The sequence below is a fragment of the Pogoniulus pusillus genome, chromosome 19 (assembly GCF_015220805.1).
Source record: "Pogoniulus pusillus isolate bPogPus1 chromosome 19, bPogPus1.pri, whole genome shotgun sequence".
Lineage (NCBI taxonomy): Eukaryota > Metazoa > Chordata > Aves > Piciformes > Lybiidae > Pogoniulus > Pogoniulus pusillus.
The window spans coordinates 12,097,613-12,118,995 of NC_087282.1; the positions used below are offsets into that span (position 1 = coordinate 12,097,613).

The following is a 21,383-nucleotide window of genomic DNA, read 5'->3' on the forward strand; positions in this document are numbered from 1 at the left end:
CGCCAGACACCCCGAGCCCCCCACGCACCCTCACTCCTCATACACGGGCACAGGCGCGGCCCCGCCCGGCCCCGCCCCGAGGCACACCCAGCGCACACACCCTGCGCGCACACACACACCCCGCCCGCGGCCGGGGGGGGCACCCCTAGAACGCACACGAACAGACACACGCTCCCCCGCCCCCGGCAAAAGCAATGCAGACCTTCACTCAGCGAGATGCCCGGCCCCTCGAAACATCCCCACTCACGAATCGCTGGGACCCCCTGAACACCTCCACTCTCAGCCAGAGATCCCTCGAAATTCCTCACGTTCAGCCAGGGACCCCCCGCAGCACACCCACCCCCACTCACAAGTCACCAGGACCCCTCCAGACAGCTCCACTCTTAGCCAGGACCACCCCCCCACACCCCCCAAAGATCTCTCCCAGCCAAGAACCCCTTCCAACATCACATTTAGTCCAGGACTCCCCCCACCCCCACACTCATTAATCACCAGACCCCCCCCCCGAACACCTGCAGGCAGCGACCCCCACCCCCCCCGCAATATTCACGTGTTCAGCTGGGGCTCCCCTAACACACCGAACCAGCCATGGACACCCCCACCCAAAAACAACAACCATAAAACCCAAGTAAAGGCAGGGACCCCCCACAACGCACCTATACCCACCCACAAATCCGTGAGCCCCCAAAACACCTTCACTCTCCACCAAAGACACCCCCACCCCCCCAGTACCCACAGGTTCAGCTGGGACGCCCCCTTAACACCCCCTGGCTGAGCCAGAGACACCCTCTCCAGAAACACCCCCACTCCCACGAGAAGAAAAATCACCCCACGCAACGCCAGAGATCCCCAAGACGGCTCCCCCCAACTTAAAAATTACCGGGACCCCCCCCAAACACCTCCACACTTAAGCAAAGAATTTACCCCCCGCCAATACCCCGACTTTCAGCTAGGGACCCCCAAGACCACCCCTCCAACATTTATGAAGGGACACCACCCCCCCCAAAACACAGCTCTCCCCCACTCGCACATCACCAGCACCCCCACAGCCACACCGAGACCTCCCCCCCCCACCCTCCAGTACCCACAGCTGGGGACCCCCAATAGCCCCTCGCAAAACCAGAGACCCCCCCAACCCCACCACCCTGCACAAATCACCAGCCCCCCTGAAGTACTCTGCAAGAGACTCCCCCAGACTCAGCCAGGGATTCCCCCACTCACACATCGCTGGGACCCCCAAAACACCCTGTCCCAGCTCCCCCCCCCCACGAAAAAACCCCAAGCACATCCAGGTACCCCCCCCCCACCTCAAAGCTGGGGACCCCCAACGCCAGCATCCCCCCACCTCGAAGACCCCACAGGACTCCCATCCCCTCGCACTCTGGTGGGCAGGGTCCCTACATTCAAGCCTATCTGGGGGGGGGGGATCACAAAGGAGCTAACCCCCCCCAGTTTCTTGCACCCCGAAGGCCTATTGGGGCTGGGGAGATCGTTGAGATGTGGCAGCGAGTGGAGAAGGCAGGGGGGCAATCTGTGTGTGTCCCCCCCCAGTGAACTGAGTTCCTCCATCCTCAAGCCCAGAACACAGCCAAGACGTGGCGGGGGGGGACAGGAGAGGCCACTCAAGAACCACACCCCCCTGAGTGGGGGGGGGGGTCCCTCTTTTTCTTGTGTTCCCCCCTCCTCCTTTTTTACCTTAAACTAGCTCAAGGGCGGGGGTGGGGTCACCATGAGGTGACCTTGCGGGGGGGGGGGGAGCTGTTTTCAACCCCTCCCTGCCTGCTCCCTCTCCACCCATGGGCGTGGGGGGGGGGGGTCACACCCCCCCGTGGAATTTCCTCCCTGCTCCACCCTCTGGCAGCAGCCACTGGGATATGGGGGGGGGGGCACAGAAACCGAGAAGGTGGAGTGGCAGGGATTAAAAGGGGTGGGGGCTTCTTACATCTGGGAGAGGGAGGACAAACGATGGATTCTTAGGACGAGCCCCCCCGCCCGCCGCGGTATGAAAAAGGCAGGAGGTGGAGCTGGCCCTTTAAGAGCAAAGGGCGTGGGATGGGGGGGAGGGAAGGGAAGGGAGGGGCTCGATTTATGTGTGTCCCCCCCCTTGGTGTGACCTCTCCTGGTGCCCGCCCCGGAAGCCACCACGATGCGGGGTGGGGGGGGGGGACGGGACGGACACAGGCGACACGAATCCCCCAGAGGGAGAGGGGGGAGGGCATGGTGAGGGGAGGCGGCACCGCCCCCCCCCCACCCCCCATTCCCTCCCCCTTCCCCGCTTTTCCAAATGGCCCCCTCCGAATGCGGGTACTGCCCCTTTAAGACACCCCCCCAGCAAAATGCACGCCCCATCCACACCCCCCGGGGGGGTCCAACCTGGTTAAATGTGCCGCCCCTCCCCCCAGAAACCCTTCAGTTTGTCCCTGGCTGTCCTTCGAGCACACCCCCCCCCCGCCCAGCCCCTGCTGTCGCTGTCCCCTGGGCAGAGGGAGATTTTCCACCACCTCATTTATTTTGGGTGCGGTTGCGGGAGGGTGTCACACCTCTCTTCCCTCCCCTCCCCCACCCCCCCTCCAAAATTAAGGTACCCCGCCCTGCAGTGACATCACCAGCAGCCAATGGGTAGCTTTCCCCCCCCCCCCCATTTTGCATCCTGCGTTTCCAAGGAAACAGATACAGGGGTATGGGGGGGGTGGCCTCCCCCTCTTTTGCTCCCATCACATCCCTCCCTCCCCCTCCAGGATCCCCCCCCCCAAAATCTGGAGACAGTGGGGGCTGAGATCTGGCAAACTCATGTCAGTGATGGCTTTGCCCCCTCCCCCTCGCCCAATTAAGGTCATCAGCCCTCATTCATGGGTGATGGCAAGGGGAGGAGCATGCCCCTGTGCTCTCCCCTCCCTCCTCCCATGACGGGGCACTAAGTGCTCCCCTCCCAAAATCCCAGATGAGCACCCATAGGTGTTCCAGGGGGTGCTCGGGGGGCCTGCTGCTATGCCCCTGCCAGATGTCCTGTCCTGTCCTACCCCCCCAAAACAAAAGTATTTGCATCCCTCCTGACCCTGGGCCCCACTCGGGGGCAGGGTGACACAGTGCCAGGTGGGGGTAAGGTCACGGCAGAGCCTCTCTGCAGGGGCTTTGGGGTGTGTGTGGGGAGTCTCCGCATCCCCAGGGGTCATCTCCCCCCCCCACATAGGCTATGGGTAAACATAAGGTGGGGGTCATGGGGTGATGACCCCATCTACAGCATCATAGGGTGATGACCTCCTCCCCCCAAAAATGCAGGGCCCCCCAACTCTGCCTGCTCCTGAAGTGGTGGATCCTCCTCAGCCAACACCAGAGAGGCACAAGTGCTGGTAGCAACTCTACCCTCATGGGGACTCCCTCACCCTCCCGTGGCTACAGCCCTCTGCTTTGGCCAGCCTCCTCCTCTTGCCTTCTCCAGAGCTGTGAAGGCTCTGGGGACCAGAAAAGCTTTGGGGAACAGAGAGTGGACACGGAGCCTGGAGGGACCTCCAGCTGCAAGCCCTGAGAAACCAAGCACCCCTCAAGAAACTGAAGAGAAAGGTGGTGGGTCCCACTTCGCTCCTCCACAACTGCTTCTTGGAGCTCCAAGGAGAAGCTCCAATGCCACCAACCTTCTAGCTCCAAGAAGCAGCATCCCTGGTCCCAGCAGAGGCATGAGGATGGCTGCCCCAGGAGCTGGGCTGAATTCGAGGGACACAGTCCCCTGCCACTGGGCTCATCTTCACAATCTGACACCACAGGACAGGAGAGGGTTGGTCACGAAGGAGAAGCAAAAGGACAAGTGAAGGCCAGCAGCAGCTCTCAAGCAGCAGCTGTGATCTGCTTGGGTACAGTGGTTCGTAGGTGTCCTTCTTCCCCAGCCTGGAAGCAGCCAAAAGATTAAAGCACCCCAGAAAGGAGAGTGGAGGGGGTTCTGCTGTCCCCCTGGCACCCGGAGGTGAGGAGCTCGCTGCTGCTGAAGTCCTGACCTCCTCCACCCAGCAATTAAGGGGAAAAGCTCCACCCCTCTGCTCTCAAGGTGAACAACAGATCTGATAGTCGACCATGTCGAACCCACGGGATCTTGGCAATGCCCCATCCCACCCCTTTCCTTCTCCACGGGCCTGATCCACCAGCATGGGCACCTTCAAGCTGCAGCTGCACCGAGACATTTAAGCAAACAGCTTTGGTTGGCTCTGCAGGGAGGTGGTCCCTTCCCACCATCCTTCCATGGAGCAGAGTCCATCACACACACAGTGCTGGAGCTCTCTCCTCACAGCTGTGGCCTCATCAGATGCTTCAGCTGGGCTCAGCTGGAGCCCTCCAAGTGCAGGTTTCAAACCCAGTGAAGGGGACACTGCTTTGTCTTTCATGTGCTGAACCCCAAACACCAACTTAATCTTCCTCAGAAACAGCTGGAAAGGTGGAGAGCAGAAGGAGCCACTGGATTCAGAGTGGTGTGGTGGGCGTGAGGGAGTCCCAGCACTCACTGCTGGAAGTGGCCGTTCCTCTCTTTAGCACTCTGGAGAACAGGGCAGGAGAGGAGGCACCATGCCCTGTGCAGGAGGTGCAAGGAGAGGCTGAGGGCATTGGGCCAGCTCAGGGGCTCCTGCTGCTGCCTTCAGGTGCTACCAGGAGGTGCAGGGAAAAGTCAGGCTCTCCATGGAGATGAGTGGCCACAAGACAAGAGGCAACAACTCCACATGGAGAGTGGATCAATGATTTTAAAAGCATGAGGGTGACCACGCCTTGGAGCCCAGCTCTTGGTTAGGGAACTTCACTCTTGGAGACATTCAAGTCTCAGGCCAAGCCCTCAGCTATCTACACGAAGCAGGAGGATGGACATGGAGATAGACCTTGCCTACCCCATTGTGTCACACTGCAACCATTTGAGATACAGCACCACATGATCTTAACCACTCAGCACTGCCCCCTCCCCACATCACAGCTCCTCCTTCTGGCCCAAAGCCATTTCCCAGAAATGATTAAGACACAAGACCTTGACCTCCAGGCCCTTAAGGAAAGCACAGATGCTGCTCATGAGAAGCCTACAAGCCACAGGAGCAACATCTGGAGCAGGCATCAACTTCTTGGAGAACAAAAGCTGCCAGAGTAAGAAGAGTCTTCTAGAAGTAGGCTGAGGGTCCTGGAGCCTGTTCCACTGCACCTTGCTGCTCAACTCTGCCAGGGGAACTGGAAGGACCCTGCCTCACCCAACTGTTCCCCAGCATCTGAAGAATGCCCCAGTTTGATTTGGGCAAAGACAAACAAATGCACCCCCTTTGACTGCTGAAAGAGGCAAGGGGGTGGTCTTCAGCTAAAGCCACCCTTGGGTAGGCACTTGACAGCAAGCTCCTCATCAGCCATGAGACCTGGCTTGTCACTTCCCTCATCCCACCCCATATTTCCTCTCTCTTCCCATCATCCCACTTGCACTGCTGAGGTGGATTTCCCATGGAAACTCAATTCCATGTAACTATGGAAATCAGGCAGCAGTTCCACCACCCTTCCCTCCATCTCCAGCTGCCTGCTATGAAAATGGCCTTGCAGCAGGTGCCTCAGCCTGCAGTGGAACTGTGGCCATAAACCTGCTTGCCTGAGGTGGACACACCTGTCTCCTGCAAGTGAAGCCCTTCCTGATGTTCCTTCAGAGCAGTACCTAGGATGCCTGAAGCTCCCATGGTATATGGACTGACAGACTTGTTTGGACTGAGAAAGACCTCCATGACAGAGTCCAACCTCAGAGCACCATGGCCATTAAACCACGTCCCAGAGTGCCACATCCACACATTTCTTGAACACCTAGCAGTAACATGGATCCATGGACTCATCCTCCCTGCTCTGCTCACAGCACTAAGGGCAGGTCTGGGCACAGAAAGCCCAGACCAGAAGAGCAGGGATTGACCATGTCCATGTAGTGAGGCAACAGCAGCAAGAGGTGACTGTAGCTGTGCCTTTGCTTGCTCCACCTCAGCACCAGGCAAAAGCAACCACGGGTGAGATTTGCTGGTCCCTCTGCATCACCAAAGGCAAATAGGAAACAGGCTGGAGATACAACAAAAGGGTTTTGAAGTTCTCCAGAACCTCCAGCACCCAAACTGTTAACAGGAATCTCAGTCTGCTCCTCTCCCACGAGGACACTGCCTTGAGGATCCTCCTCCTCCACACCCAGCACCACCATCTGCTGAGGAGGCGGTGTGAGACGCGGGTGTTCAGTGCCATGAAGAGCAAGAATGGATGGAAGCTCTGTGAGGAGCTCTCAGCTCTCCACCTCAGAAGTGCCCTTCAGCTCCTCGTTCCTCACAGATCTTCCCAGCATGTGTCTGGGCAGGGAGACAGTGGAAAAAGTAGAGCTGGGATCAGAGTCACCACACCCTTCTTCACAGAGCAATTTGAAGCAGGATGAGAAGGGGAAAAGAGGGAGGAGAGATGGTGACAACCATCATTTCTCACCCAGCAAGCCAAAGATGCCCCAACTCATTGCACTGCTGGTCCTGTGTAATGGAAACCACACCAAAAATCCAGTAAAAACCAGTCACCAACGTCAAGTAATGGCCAACCAGCTCAGCACAAACACTTCCTGTAGCTCCTGCCCCCACCAGACGTCCTACAGCTCCTCCTGACTCACCAGAATGAAGGTCAGACATCCCTGGAGTAGCTCACTGCTTGGTCACTCAAGGGTTTTGGCCACTTTTATTTACCACTTTGGTGAGTGGAAAGAGGCCAAGTCCAGCCCAAATGCTGCACCTATGGACTCAGCTTTGCCTCCACGTGGGAAAATAAATGGGATTCTGGAATGGTTTCAGTCAACAGTCTCCAAAACTGTGGAAGGAGAAAGAGAAGCTCTTTAGCCTGAAGAAGATTGACAGGGAATCTTCTCAATGCTCAGCAGGAGAGATAAGGAGGGAGGGGGGGGAGAGGATGGAGTCAGACTCTTCTCAATGGTGCCCAGTGACAGGACAAGGGGCAATGGGCACAAACTCAAAACTAGGAGGTTCCACCTCTACAGGAGGAGAAGATTTTTTGGTGTGAGTGTGCTGGAGGCCTGGAGCAGGCTGCCCAGAGAGGCTGTGGAGTCTCCTCTGGAGATTCCAAACCTGCCTGGCCATTGTGATCCTGGGCAAGTTGATGTGGGTGCCCCTGCTTGAGCAGCGGAGTTGGACTGGGTCATCTCCAGCGGTCCCTTCCAGCCTCCAGCAGGCTGGGATTCCACGACTCTGCCTTGCAGATCCACTCACCAAAGCTGGCTTGCGAAGGAAGAGAGCCTGCTGTCCAAAGCTCTAGGATCTCAAATCCCTGGTAGCAAAAATTTATTTCCATGACTGAAGACAAGGAGAAATTTATAAACGGATTCTAGCAACCCACCGAGAAAACAGTAAATATTCCATCCCTGTCACTTATGCCATCATCATCATCCTCACCCAGGTGCAAAAACATCCATACTGGTTCTGCCATGTGCCACATGCACATCACCTTGTGCTTCCATCTTCCCAACCCCACAGGCTGCCAGGGAAGTCTCTTTGAGAAGGTCCACAGTGGATCCAGACATCCTCCCAGCGACTAGTGTCCGACGTTAAACAGGAGAAAAAATAAAGCAGCAACACTCATTTCAAAGCCCAACAAAGACATCAAACATTGTTAGATTCTCCTAAAAAATAAGTAGTTCCAATTCATTTTTTCTCCCCCCCAAGAAGCCCCACGGTGCCCTCAGGGCCTAGGTTCAACGCATCAGCAGGCTGTGCTTTGGTCCATCCACTCTCTCCAGCTTCTCAAAGTGCTTTCTGGCGTTGCGGATGTTGATCAGCGTAGCCGCAGAGGCTGGGAGGGAAATGGGACAGGGGAGATAAAGTTAAAAAGGGATGAGAGTCACCAAGCTCTCACAACCCAACTGCTGCCCCAAAGCAATGTCTTCATCAACAACCTCTTATTTCAATCCTGCTTCTCTCTTTCACTGTGCAAAACTTGACTCTGAGCTGTTGCTGATGCCAGTAATACACCATCAGGCTGTGCTGCCACTCCGAGAGACCTTCCCCAAGCCTCCAGCCTGGCCAGCAGAACCTCACACAGTTCAAAACAAGGACAAGTGTAGGGTCCTGCACCTGGGGAGGAACAACTCCCTACACCAGCAACAGTCAGGGGCTGACCTGGGAGTGCTGGTGGGCAATAAAGTTATCCATGGGATAGCAACGTGCCTCTGTGGCTAAGATGGCAAATGGTCTCTTGAGAGTGCATGAAGAAGAGTGTGGCCAGCAGGTCAAAGGAGGTTCTCCTCCCCCTCTCCTCTGCCCTAGCAAGGTCACATCTGGAGTACTGAATCTGGTTCTGGGCTCCGCAGTTCAAAAGGGACAGGGAACTGCCAGACAGAGCCCAGAGGAAGTGACAAAGATGCTGAGGGGCCTGAAGCATCTGTGAGGAGGAAAGGCTGAGAGCCCTGGGGCTGTTTTGCCTGCAGAAGGGCAGCCTGAGAGGGGATCTGATCAATGTTCAGCAAGAGATAAAGGGTGGGGGGTGAGAGGATGGGGCCAGGCTCTTCTCAGTGGTGCCCAGGGACAGGACAGGGGTTAATGGGCACAAACTGGAACCCAAGAGGTTCCATCTGGAAATGAAGAGAAACTTCTTTGTTGTGAGGGTGCTGGAGCCCTGGAGCAGGCTGCCCAGAGAGGTCGTGGAGTCTCCTTCTTTGGAGAGCTTCCAAACCTGGCTGGACATTGTGATCCTGATCACCTCTGGGTGACCCTGCTTTAGCAGCGGTTGGACTGGATGATCTCCAGAGGTCCTTTTCAACCCCCACTGTGCTGGGATTCTGGAGGACAAGGCAGAGCGAGCTGTGGTCAGCCTGCCCACAGGGGTGGCTGCACAAGTCACCACAGCTTGTCCTGCAGCAGAGCAGCCTCAGGGCTGTAATCCAGTCACAAGCTTTCCACGAGTTTTCCCTAATTCAGTAAACCCTTTGAGAAGAGGAGGACAGGAAGCATCAACAGTAAGCCACGAGGTTGTCCTGGACAGTGTCTCCTGAGCACCTCAGCCCCTAAGAGAAGCAGATTGGGTTTGAGCTGTGTCACACTGTGCCTCTAAGGGCTGGCTGCTGGCTGCAGTTTCTGCTTTAAGATAAATAGATGCTGCTATAATTAGAGTCCTAGGCCACCAAAGCCAGCTCAGGCAGCAAGAGCAAAAACACTCCAACATGATCCATCTCTGCTTCCTCTCCAAAAACATCACTGGGGCTGCCAGAGCAGAACAGCCCAAAATAGGTTATTAGAAGTGACCTCCTAAATCAGGTCACATCTGTTGTAGTGGTTCCCCACCACTGCTATGATCCTACACTCAACAGCAACAAACTGAGCGACCTGGTGTAGTGAGAGGTGTCCCTGCCCACAGGAAAGGGCTTAGGCATATTCAAGGGCCCTAAAACCCAAACCATTCTATGAATCTATGAAATAGCTGAGCTGCTGAAAACAGTCATCTCCTGCAAGCCAAGTCATTTCTGAGCCACCTTCCCCACCCTCCTGCTCAGACAGGGCAAACCAGCAGGACAGCAAATCCCTCTCTGGCTTTTCATTACGATCAGATTTTACCACTTTGCTTTAATATTTAAAGGGAAGCAAAGTTTAAACTAGACTCATAGAAGGGGTGGAGCAGGTGATCCTTGGGGTCCCCTTGCAACCTGGCATTCTATGATTCCTTCAGCATTTTGTCCCTACAAAAGCAGACCAGAAGCTTGTCTTAGCTCCAACTTACGTATTGAAGGGTCTGACATCACCACCATCACGTATGTGTTTGATGTGAAGATGTCAATGAAAGCAGCAAAGTTAGAGTTCCTCACTTCCATGCTCTGGAAAGAAGCTGCCAGTTTACTAGGAGGGGAGAGAAAGGGAAAAAAAACCACAATCAGTAAAGAAAGGATGAAAATAAAGAAGAAAAAGCAAATGAACCATTACTGTAACCCTGCTCCAACAGGTTTTGTGCCCAAGTAGCCATCAAAAGAAGTGTGTGAGACCCTGCAGGCAGGTAACACCAAGTTCGTGTTGTCTCTTTGTTGTGTGACCTAGGACTAGTTGGGGTTTGATTGGTGTCTTTTTTTTTGGCCCTTCTAAAGGAAACAAACTCTTTAGCTTTAGGCTAAATGAGACTATAAAATGATTCGTGTAGTGAATGGTGAAAGTGTCTCAAAATCTACAACCCCACCACAGCCATGGCCAAGCAGTCGACATCACTCACCCCACAGCCTGGCCGTGGGAGGTGTCCCTGCTCATGGCAGAGAGGTTGTGTATAGATGACCTTTAAGGTCCAGCCCAAGTCACTCCATGATTCTATGATCTGATGGACAACTCAACGATCTCACTGATTTATCAGCTCAATCCCTACCTTGCCCAGGAGAATGGGGCTTAGAAGAAAATGATTGTTGCCAAACAAACCTCTTTGAACCATCAGCAAAGGAGGAAGTTTGAGATGTGCTGCTGATGGACAGGGTTTAGTGGTGACCGAGCAGTGTTCACACTTGGACTGGACAAACTTAAAGCTCTTTTCCAATCAAACTGACTCTAGAAACAATTAACTCAGTTGCATTTAAGCAGGGTGTAACTTAACTGCACCATCTCAAGCTTGCTGGGGAGGAACTAGCATTAACCTGGAGAATGAAGCCAAACTATCTGCTGAGGTGTCTCCCCCACCAGCTCACCTGCAGCTGAGCTTGAATTGTTTAATAATGTTGCTGATTTTCTCGAACCTGTGGACATCTCGCTGCTCTTTGCATTGATAGTGAGAAATGACCTGCAAGGCACAAGGAGAGGGGGCAGGGTTATTCATTTACTTCACTACAGGCTCCTCAGAAGGGATGGTAAATGGGTTGGGATCAGGACAGGGATACCATCTGTCTTCTGTTGATTGAACCTCGGAAACTATCTGGCCGTGTGAGGTGTTAATCTGCCTACTTAGCAGCAATTTAGACCTTGATTTAAAGAAAAAAGTTCGAAGAGAGGGAAAAAAAATGCACAAGCATCCCTTCAGGGAAGATGGGACATGGGACAAGTGCTGGAAGAGCTTTTTCTGCCTCGGTCTATTGTGCTACGGATTCCCAAGGGCTGAACCTGGGCAAGTCCCGGTTTCCCAGGAGGTAGGATACACAAAGCCTGCTCTCCAAGACGACACAAGCCTTTCCTCCTCAAGGAAAGCAGAAGGGTTTCCCAGAGAGTTCCCTCCCCACCAGTTCACCCAGTCAGCCTAAGATGTGCAAGCTGCTTGTATTCTGATCCACTCTTTCTTCCTCCTCAAGAGCCATCCAGCAGCAAACAGAACTTAGTGCCTGGCTGCAAAGCTTCAGAGGACTCAAGAGTGTTGAGGAATCCTTGCAGCAGCAGCACCCACAGCTCTCTCTCCCCAGTCATCTTCACAAAGTTGGTAGGTCCAAGGCCTTCACACCTTGGCCCAGCTGGGCCAAGAACTGCTCTTGCTGCACAATCAAACAGTTTTATCACAGCCTCAGACCTTCACTCTTTGGCCCAGTTGGACCAAGAACTACTTTTGCTGCACCATCACACAGTTCTAACACAGTCTCAGACCTTCACTCCTTGACTCAGCTGGACCAGGAACTGCTCTTGCTGCACAATCAAAAACTCTATCACCTTTTGTTCCCACTGCAAAGAAAGATGAGCATTTAAACTACCTTATGCTGTGTGCTTTAAGCTCTTAAGAACCATGAAACCAAATTCTGCTGGAAGTGTCAGATGCTCTCTCCCCAGGATCTTAAACACTTCATTTTCCACCTGTGGAGTCACAGCCTTGTGAGAACTAAGACTTTTGTGGGGGTCTTTCTTTTTCCCCCCAAGCACCTTAAAATGATCATCCACATCCTACTTGCTAAACCTGCCCACCTCTCCCTAGGAATTGAGGTTTAACCAGGCTCAAGGACCACATTTATACCAAAGACTTCACCACCTCCAAGCACATTCCTTAACTTGCCAGGTTGGAATTTCTGTTACTGTGACTTGGATACAATTTCAGAGGAACATTTCAGTCCAGGAGAAAGGAAAAAAAAAATAAGAGTCCTGGAGGAAGGTTAAACACATGAAAAACAGGAGAAGAAAAGAGCCTTTTAGTCACCATTGAGACTATTCTCAGTAAAAATGTACTTATAATGAAAGTGCTGTGAGATACCACCAAGGTGGAACTATTTATCACCTACAAAAGGTCAAAAAGCAGAACCTGGAGAAATGGTAGGTGTTTACTCCTGAGAGTTTAAGAAGTGAAAGAAGTGATGGCTCCTATTCCACATTCCATCCATCATGTCCAAATCAGACATTTGGCTGCCAAATAAAACTCTCAAAATTGAAACCCATTCCTCCAAGTTTTGTGCCAAGCCTGATGAGAAACCAGAAGCTCAGAGTATGGGTGGACAAGCAGCAACAGTGGTCTTAACCAACATTTTTTCCTCGTGGAGACAACAGATTGGAAGCAATTGCCACACAGGTGCTAACTCCAAATGCTGCTCCAACTGTTTGTGATCCTTCATCCACGCTCTGGCTTTGTAGAACACCAGGCAAATAAACAACTCCACCAAAAATCTCGACCAGCAAAAACACCAGGCCAGGAGGAACTGAGAAGGCTCATTTCAAGCTGAAGAAGCATTTTTTTACCCTGTGCAAAAAGAGATTCTCAAATTGATGCCACAGCCAGCAGGAGAATGGGGATCTGAAAGGCTCTCTGAGCCTGGGAGAGGGAAGCACTAAGCAAGCCCTCAGCTCAGCTGCTAGGAGTGGAAATTTTGGGAAGGTCCCGTGAGCATGGAGTCGTGTCAGCTACTTTCAGTATCAGCCAGCCTGGATGGTGGCATTCTGCCATCTGGCACTGGCACCTCCTGCTGGGCCACTGCCACATCAGCACTGTGCATCCCGGGAACTCGGTCCTAGGCTGGGCAGAGGAACCCGAAGGGCAGAGCTGCTGTATTCACCAGGAACGTGGCCCTCTCAAACAGAAGCACTTCATCTGCCTCGATGATCTGAGCAAAGTTCCTCAGGTTCATTTCCAGCTGCTGGACATTGGGGATCAGCTGATAGACTATACTGGACCAAGCCTGCCAACAAAGACAGACACAAGAGAAGGGATGTGTTAGCATGACTCTGCCTTGTCCTCTGTCATGCAATGTACTAAAAACAGATTAATTGCAGTTCTGGGTGTTAATCATAGAATGTTAGGGGTTGAAAAGGACCTCTGGAGATCAAGTCCAACCCTTCTGCTAAAGTAGGATCACCCAGGGCAGGCCTCACAGAAAAGTGTCCAGATGGGTTGCAATCTCTCCAGAAAAGGAGACTCCACAACCTCTCTGGGCAGCCTGCTCCAGCCCTCCAGCACTCTCACAACAAGGTTTCTCTTCCTTTCCAGATAGAAACTCCTGGGTTGCAGTTTGTGCCCATTATCCCCTGTCACTGGGCATCACTGAGAACAGCCTGGCTTCATCCTCTTGCCCCCCATCCTTCAGCTCTTGCTGAGCATTGATCAGATGCCCTCTCAGGCTGCTCTTCTGCAGGCTCAACTACCCCAGAAATCTCAGCCTTTCCTTCTCACAGAGATGCTGCAGTCCCCTCAGCATACTTCCTGCCACCACTGGACTCTGTCCAGCAGTTTTGTCTCTCTTGAACCCAATCCAGTACTCCAGATGTGGCCTTGCTAGGGCAGAGTAGAGGAGGAGAACCTCCTTCACACTCTTCCTCATGCAGCCCTGGAGACCATGTGCCTTCTTGGCTACAAGGGCACACTGCAGTCCTACAGATAACCTAAGTTTATTGTCCACCAGTGCTCCCAGGTCCTTCTCCATGGAGGTGCTTTCCAGCAGGACAACCCCTAATCTGTACTGGGGCATGGTGTGATTCCTCCCCAGATGCAGGACCCTATGCTTGACAGCCCAGGCAAGGCTGGGAAGTTTCTCCCACTTGCACATCCAGGTATCTCTACCAGCAGTGGTAGCCCAGACCTGAGTAAACTCTTCACTAACTCAAGTTCTCCACACCAGTCACAGAGGAACTAAAATTCTACTCAAGAGCTCTAAATCACACTAGCTTTAGGCTGGCAGTGCTCCTGTCTCTACTGCTCCTGGATAAACCTGCTCAAGAGCACAGATACTGCGAGCCTGTGACTCTGACACACGGAGGAGTTCTGCTGTTTGCCTCCAGAAGCAGTTGCTGAAGCACTAAAAAGCCAGTTACTAATAAAGCAGGAGCAATTGCTTAGTTTATCCTGCTCGTTTTCTTCCCCCAAAGGGTTGTCAAGTCCTCGCTCAGGCTGCTCAGGGCAGTGGCAGAGTCCCCATCCCTGGAAGGGTTTCAAAGCCATGGAGATGCGGTGCTGAAGGACATGGTTTGGTGGTGACCTGGCAGTGCTGGGTTAATGGTTGGACTCCATGATCTTGAAAGTCTTTTCCAACCCAAACACTTTGTGATTCTAACTATCCACTCTCCTTTCTCACCCTCTTGCTGTCCAGTGTGAGAAGGGAAGCAAGATAAGGAAAAGAAGCTGCACAAACCTTGTACAGTGTCTCATCCCAGATGGAAGTTCTAAAACAAACACATTCCAAGGGACGGGAAAGGCGCTTCAAGTCTTCCTCACGCTCCTTAAAAATCTGGGGAATAAGAAAAGATCAGCAATGAGTGTAAATATTTGAGCAACACGAGCTAGTGGAAGGTGATCTTACAGGTCCTTTCCAACACAAACCATTCTAGGACTCTGTGGTAGATGTCCCATTTCTGGAAGTAGAATCGCAGCACGGTGAGGGTCGGGACTCTGGAGATCATCCAGTCCAACCCCCTTGCTAAAGCAGGGGCACCCACTCACAATGGCCAGTTGGGTTTGGAAGCTCTCCAGAGAAGGAGACTCCACAACCCCTCTGGGCAACCTGCTCCAGGCCTCCAGTACACTCACACCAAAGATGTTTCTCCTCCTGTTCAGATGGAACCTCTCAGGTTCCAGTTTGTGTCTGTTGTCCCATGGATGGTGAGAGGCAAGTTTAAGGTAATTTTCTCACCTCCAGTCCTACTTTATTCTGGAGCCAAGCTCTGGTAAAAGGCCTAGAATCATACACTGAGCACCAGACTTGGTCAAGTTAGATAATGGCTGGATTCAATCTTAATAGGTCTTTTCCAACCAAAACTGTTCTATGATCAGAGCTATGAAAGAAAACATTTAGAGCAATTGTCACTGACTATCACTACTTCTGTTCCCCACTAGATTATACTAGAGGCAGAGATGACACACAATATAGCAGAGGCAGAACAAGCTCAGAAGGCTCAGACAACACTCAACATCTGAGGAAGCCTTTGAGGAACAGCTCTGATGGGGCTCTATTTGAAGCAGGAAATCACAACACATTAGCAGAGTCCAAAGATGCTCTATTTGGAACCATTTCTATGGCAACTCCTCACCAAATCCCGCTGATCCTCCTGCACCAAGTCCATCTTGTGCACCAGACAGAAGATCTTTGCATCAGGAGAGTTCTGCAGAATTGCCTCCAAACAGGACTGGTAGTAGTGCATGTCCTTCTCCAGTTCACGGCTCTCTACATCAAAGACATAGATGAGGACTTCTACGTTGCGGAAGATGTTGTCCCGCTGACTGGTGAAGTAGTTCTCCATAAAGGTGTCCTGGCTGAGGAGGAGCAGAGCAACAAAGCAAGGAGCCTTCTGTTAGAGCAACCAGGTCTTGCTTAGCACTGCCAGGAGCAGTGCTACCTCCTGCTAGAAAGGCAAGATTTGAATCTAGAGCTGCTGAAGTCGAGTAAAGTTGGACAGCGCTGCTAAAGCTCATCAGTGGGAGAGCCTTCCTCAGAATGCCTCTTCCCAGAGCTCCAGGACTGCTCTCAGCCTTCAGCATCGCCCCTCAGCCTGGATCAAGCAGGTGAGGAGCAATTCTGAAACCAGTGTCACCTGCCACCACCTCAGAAGAAATTCCAGGTGAAGGGCTCAGCTTTTTGCCAGCAAGGGAAGGGTGAACTCACACACTGGCAGCTTTACAAAGGGTTAACTCAAGGGAAAATCTCTTCCACTCATCTCCATGCACAGGCCTAAGATGTGGCACCCACTCTTCCAGAGCTGCCTCACCAGTCTGAGCACACACACACGATGGCCACGGCTGTCTTAGGCTGAAGGCTGGACTTTGTGATCTTAGAGGTCTTTGCCAACCAAAACAATTGTATGACTATGAAGCTTGCTCTGTTCCCTTCAGACACAAGCAGCTTGCCTCTTCCTCCATCCTGGGCAGGAGGACCTCTGCTTTGTCCCCTCCCCTGAGCTAACCCCCAACAGTCTCAGAAGCAAACAAACAGCACCTACCCTCCGCAGTCCCAGAGGTTTAACACCAGGTTTCCTAGGAATCTAACATGGGAATGCTCCACATCAACTGGAAAGAGATAACAGGAATTTAGTTGGCATCCCACGCTCCCAGATGGGAGCTGCCTCCCCAGGAACCCCATCGTTTGTTAAATCCCATCTGCACTACATCCCCGTGGGTAAACTGCAGCTGGAGGCACCAAGGGAAGACAATTCCCAGCAGAATTCTGGCTTTCCTACTCCCCACTAAGGACACTGTTCTCCTGAGAAGCACAACCAGTGGGTCCCTTTAACGTCTCTTCTACCTTCTGTGGTATTTTAGGAATTGCTGTAGCTCCAGCATACTCTGCAAGGCCTTGAAAGACATAAACCAGCAGCACAAAGAATGGAACTTCACAAGCAGGCCAAATTTACAGCCAAGAGGAAGAGTGCACCAATCCATGACATTAAAGTCCTCCTTAATGGTGCTTCCTACTGAGGAGCATTAGGTGCCAACAGTTCATACCCCTGTGTCAGAAGACCCTTTTATTGCTTTGGCAGATCAGGGCCTTTGGAGAGGAAAAGTGGCAGAAGATACTGGCTAAGTCTTGTGCACCACCCTGCCAAAGCCACAGGGAGACAGAAGATTGCTGGGTGTCCAGCTCTGATACTCCAGCTGGCCAAAAATGGGAACACATCTCCAGCAAGCAGGACATGAGGAGGGCTCTGAACACTCCTCCAGTAGTAGATGTAGCTGCAGCAAAGGCTGCATCCTGATCCAAAACCAGAGTGAAGGAGAAAGTCCAATAATAAAGGCAGCAGCACTGGACTCTGCTGCCTTCCCTCTGACTCGAGCTTCCTACCTGCCCTCAGCTGAACTCAGGAGTGATGTTCCCTGGGAGGTGTGGTGGCTGGGAGGATCTGCAGCCACCCACCTGCTCCAGAGCAGAGGTAGGGACCGCCAGAGGGCATGGCCTCACCCCCTTAATGAAGGGGGTTTGAGCCCTGAGAATTGGCAGTTCAAATAAGCCAAGTCTTACTTGTGGCACCCAGGCGCCGTGTGTCCCTGGCGATGTAGTTGGCAAAGATAATGGACCTCATGCTGGTCTTCCCAGACCCACTTTTACCCATCAGCAGCACCTGGCAAGGAAAGTGAAGAATTAGCTCCTAACAAAGCACCAAGTCCTTCACAGATCCCTTGGGGTTACCCACTAGCTGCCAAAGCCACCAGAACACAGGATCAATGTGTTTCAGATGCGAATGTGTCAGGGGAGGCAAAGAGCGGCGATGTGCCTGGGAAAGCCAAAGACAGATGTCCTCACCTCCTTGCTGCCCAGCCTGGCCTGACTGAAAACCTTTCCATTTTCACTTGTACCCTTAAACTATCCTCCCATCCTCTCAGGGATCTCTGCTCTTCCAGACACTACACTTCTCTTCCTTCAGCCCAGACAGAAGCAAACACTTGCTGGTTCTGGTGACACTGAAGGACGTTGTCGTGACAGAAGGAACAGCTTTATTGTGAGCTTTTAAGACCAGACTGGAAATAAGCCCTTGCACTATCAGCACTCCTATTCTCCACCCGTTCCTTCTTTTTCCCTTCACGCTCTTTTCCTTCTCCACCTGTTTTCTCTTCCCTCATAGAAGTGAAATACAAGTTACGTTTCAAGCTTCATGTGTCAGTAGATCAGCACAAAGTGCAAAGCAGATGGGACAGTCTAGTCCAAGCACACCAGGCTGTTGTGCATGGCAGGCACATGACTCCAGAGTCCTGTTTGCAGAGTATAAGGCTGAAGAAGAGCCAGCACCTTTGTGAGCCAGAAACTAGGGGATGGCTGTGGTGGGAAAGAGGGGAGACAGTCACCCAAGAGGAGAGTCTGCACTGTGCTTTAAAAGCAGACATTAGAACACCAACAGTGACAGTCAGCAGGAACTGGCTCACAAAAGCAGCTGCTAAACGAGTTCCAGTTACAAACCCAGCCTTTGGCAACAGCTTTGAAAACTCTTCATCAAGGTTAGGTTTAATAAGAGTGCACAGTCTGCCTGCCTGGCCCACACCAGAGCCAGGCACCTGCTGGGAAGGTGTCTGCTCCACTCCCATCCTTGCTCTGCAACTGCATGGCAACGACTATCAGAATCTCAGGGCAAAAGAGGAGAGGCAGGACTGCACCAACTCCTTCTGACAGCAACTGAAACATTTCAGAGGCTGCCAGGAGCCCGTTTCCAGAAAGGAGCTGACCCCAGGATTTGTAGCTAGGACTGTTCCTCTGACAGGGAGGTTGCTTAGGTCACACCTTCCTGAGCAAAGCCCCACAAAGCTGTGTTCCTTCAGCTACACACAGACTAGGAAGAGAGCAGCAGCAGCATCTCTTATGCCGCCTGCAGAGAAAGCACCTGCAGAAACCCAACACAGCTCCAGGGCAAACCCACGGTTTAGGCTGCTGAGGCTTTTCAAAGGAGTAAGACACCAGCACAAAGGTCCAGGCAGGAAAGCCAGACCTGGCACACCACAGAGAGACAGCCAAGACAACATCATATGCTCTATAAAGCCACTCTAATGGCTTGGAATACACTTATTGCTGGACTGACCCCCAAATTGCTCCCGATGTAACCCCTTCAGTTCTCAGTAAAAGTGCTGTTCCTTCCCTGTGAGTTAAAGTCCACCCTCCCAGGAGCTACCTGTGAATCACTGGCTCCTCTCACAAATTTCTGTGACCCATCAGCAGGGTCTCCCTGCCAGCCAATGAAGCAGAGCATATTTTCAGAGCACATCCTCTTCCCTCCTGCTGCGGGAGGCACACAGCAAGCAAAGGGTTTTGCAACACGTACCAGAAACCCTCTCACAGCAGTAAGGGTGGAAGGCTCTGCAGTGGGCCTGCCCCACTACTCCTGTCAGCAAATGAATCCAAACACGACTTTACTTCCCATCTCTTTAAGCAAAGAATGTTTGCTGACTCTGAAGAGGCACCTAACAGCCAAAGAACACAGGGAACTAGAGACAAACACACAACGACATCAGCAAAAGCAGGCGGGGGAAGGAAAACTCAACTGCAAAGGGTTCTCTCCGCTTGGTTCTTACCTTTTTCTTCATGGCTGTGCTTGGCATCACCCACCTACAGAGAAAAGACCATCTTCTTACATTGCTCTGCTTGCCTCACACGCTTCACGCCAACACCCAGATCCCACCCAATCCCACCCACAGAAGTCCCCTGCAAAAGGGGAAGCTCTCCCGCACCGACACAATTCCCACCTCAGCAGACATTTGACAGTTTCTGCACCAGACGGCAAAAGGGGAAACTTCAGCAGAAGCTTCTTCCTGCTAGAAACCCTTCCAACAGCCCGTGCTGAGCAACGCTCCCGTGATTACCCGGCCAAAACAGGCCTGAGCAGGATAAACGCGGCCAGCGCTGGAAGGCAGCGGGAGACACTGGCACAGCAGCCTCACCGCTCGGCTCTCCTCGCACACGGCAGACAGAACTGCCCGCACCCCACTCCCTACTCCCTATCCCTTCTCCACCGGGATGCTCCGGAGCCGGCACCACGCAACCGCAGCATTCATGTCCACACACTCCGCTGCCATACAGCCCCTCCCCAGGCCCGGACAGACCCCAGCCCGCTCCTCCACTCTCCATCTCCAAGGCCACCGGGCCCGACAGCAACTTCACGCTCCCCGCCCATCCCCGGCTCAGCCGACGCCGCCGAGCCCTGGCGCTCCCCGCTACCTCTATCCGCGACAGACGCCTCCCGGGCCGGCTCGGCAGTGCCTGCGGGCGGCGGCAGGGCTCGGGGCGGCGGTGTGCGTGCTGCCGGCCCGCCCAGCCGCCAGCGCTCCGGAGTAGGCCTCAAAGCCCGGGGCTGGCGTGACTCCGGCGCCCCGCCAGGGTCTCGCTGCCGCCGCCCGGGACCCCCCGCCCCCCCCAGCGGCGCTCACGAGACCCAGGCTCGGCGGCCGCCGCGGTCACGTGAGCGCTCGCCCCGCCCCTCCCGCTCGCTCCCCTCTGTCACGTGAGGCGGCGAGGCGGGCGGAGCGAGGAGCGGGAAGGCGGCGGCGCGCGGCGGCAGTGAGGCCCCGGGCGCCATGTTAGGTGTGGGCAAAGCGCTGGCTGGCAGGGCGGGACTTACGGAGGCGGGAAGCGGCGGGCGAGGCCTGCAGAGCCTCACATAGCTCTGAGTGGCGGCTGGTGGCGGCACTCCTAGTGAGGCAGGCGGTGCGGGCTCCATGGAGCCTCGTACGGCCTTGAGCGGCGGTTTGAGCCGAGCAGGCACCTCTGGTAAAGCGAACTGTCCAGCAGAGCCTGACAGAGTTGCCGCAGCAGCGATATGAGGCGGGCCGGGAGCACTACATTCAGCGCCTCCCATATGGTCTAGCGGTTAGGATTCCTGGTTTTCACCCAGGCGGCCCGGGTTCGACTCCCGGTATGGGAAGCTTCGTTTTTCTCTTCTCTCGGGACGGAGAATCGGCGCCCCCCACTCGCCTTTCATTTCCGAGGAGTCCGCTCCTCACTCGGACCGTATTTTTTCCACTGAATTTCTCGCCAGGAAGCGCCCAGTTACTGCAAACCCTCATTCCCTCCTCGGATTAAAAGCTCCGAGTCAACACAGTCAATCTCGTCTTGCACTAACCTAGGGGAGAAGAATGCTCCTTGTGTCCCACAAACTGACCCGGCCCGGGCAGGGCAGCTCTCGTTCTCTTGCCCGTATTGGGAACCTGGGCTCCTCCTGCCCCCCACCCCCGAAGCTGAAGGGCTCAGACAGACCCATCACGCATCTACTGAAGCTTCTGGGGTGTCAGAGACTGTGGCTCCAGCAGGTTTCTGGGCAGCCCTCGCAAAGCAAGAGCCTTGTCACATCGTGCATCCCCCCCTACCCCCACCCCTGAACCTCGTCACCTCACATACCTCCCTTGGAGCTTTGTCACCTCATGTGCCACTTTTTAAAGCCTGTCCCCCTTTCAAAGCCTCCGCAACCAAGGGCTGCTACCAGTCTTGCAGGAAGACTTCTGTTCCTTATGCCCTGGTGTCCCCCAGCCCCCTCAGCCAGGCAGGTGTCAGGGGGAAACTGAGGGCTGTGCGTGTATGGCGACCACATGCAGCA

At 53.7% G+C, this 21,383-nt stretch overlaps 1 protein-coding gene and 1 non-coding gene across 2 annotated transcripts; one reads left to right on the plus strand and one right to left on the minus strand.

Annotated features, from left to right (window-relative positions):
* Window positions 1-7,279: 7,279 nt before the first annotated feature.
* LOC135183945 (ras-related GTP-binding protein A) lies at window positions 7,280-20,243 on the minus strand. Its single transcript, XM_064159311.1, has 10 exons — window positions 20,012-20,243; window positions 19,369-19,402; window positions 17,333-17,432; window positions 16,317-16,383; window positions 15,411-15,633; window positions 14,516-14,611; window positions 12,947-13,069; window positions 10,679-10,770; window positions 9,739-9,854; window positions 7,280-7,818 (listed from the first exon to the last, which is right to left on the minus strand). The coding sequence occupies exons 2-10, from the start codon at window positions 19,393-19,395 to the stop codon at window positions 7,721-7,723; spliced, it is 942 nt and encodes a 313-aa protein (XP_064015381.1). The 5' UTR covers window positions 19,396-19,402; window positions 20,012-20,243; the 3' UTR covers window positions 7,280-7,720.
* A 399-nt stretch (window positions 20,244-20,642) lies between these two features.
* Window positions 20,643-20,714, plus strand: TRNAE-UUC (transfer RNA glutamic acid (anticodon UUC)). Its single transcript has one exon. It is a non-coding gene; the product is annotated as a tRNA-Glu (tRNA).
* The last annotated feature ends 669 nt before the right edge of the window (window positions 20,715-21,383 follow it).

Coding starts and splice junctions, on each gene's coding strand:
- LOC135183945 (XM_064159311.1), bottom strand. CDS start 19,395: ATGCCAAGCACAGCCATGAAGAAAAAG. Junction 15,634..16,316: donor AACCTCTGGGACTGCGGAGG/GTAGGTGCTGTT, acceptor GCTCCTCCTCAG/CCAGGACACCTTTATGGAGA. Junction 9,855..10,678: donor CAATTCAAGCTCAGCTGCAG/GTGAGCTGGTGG, acceptor CTCCCCTCCTAG/TAAACTGGCAGCTTCTTTCC.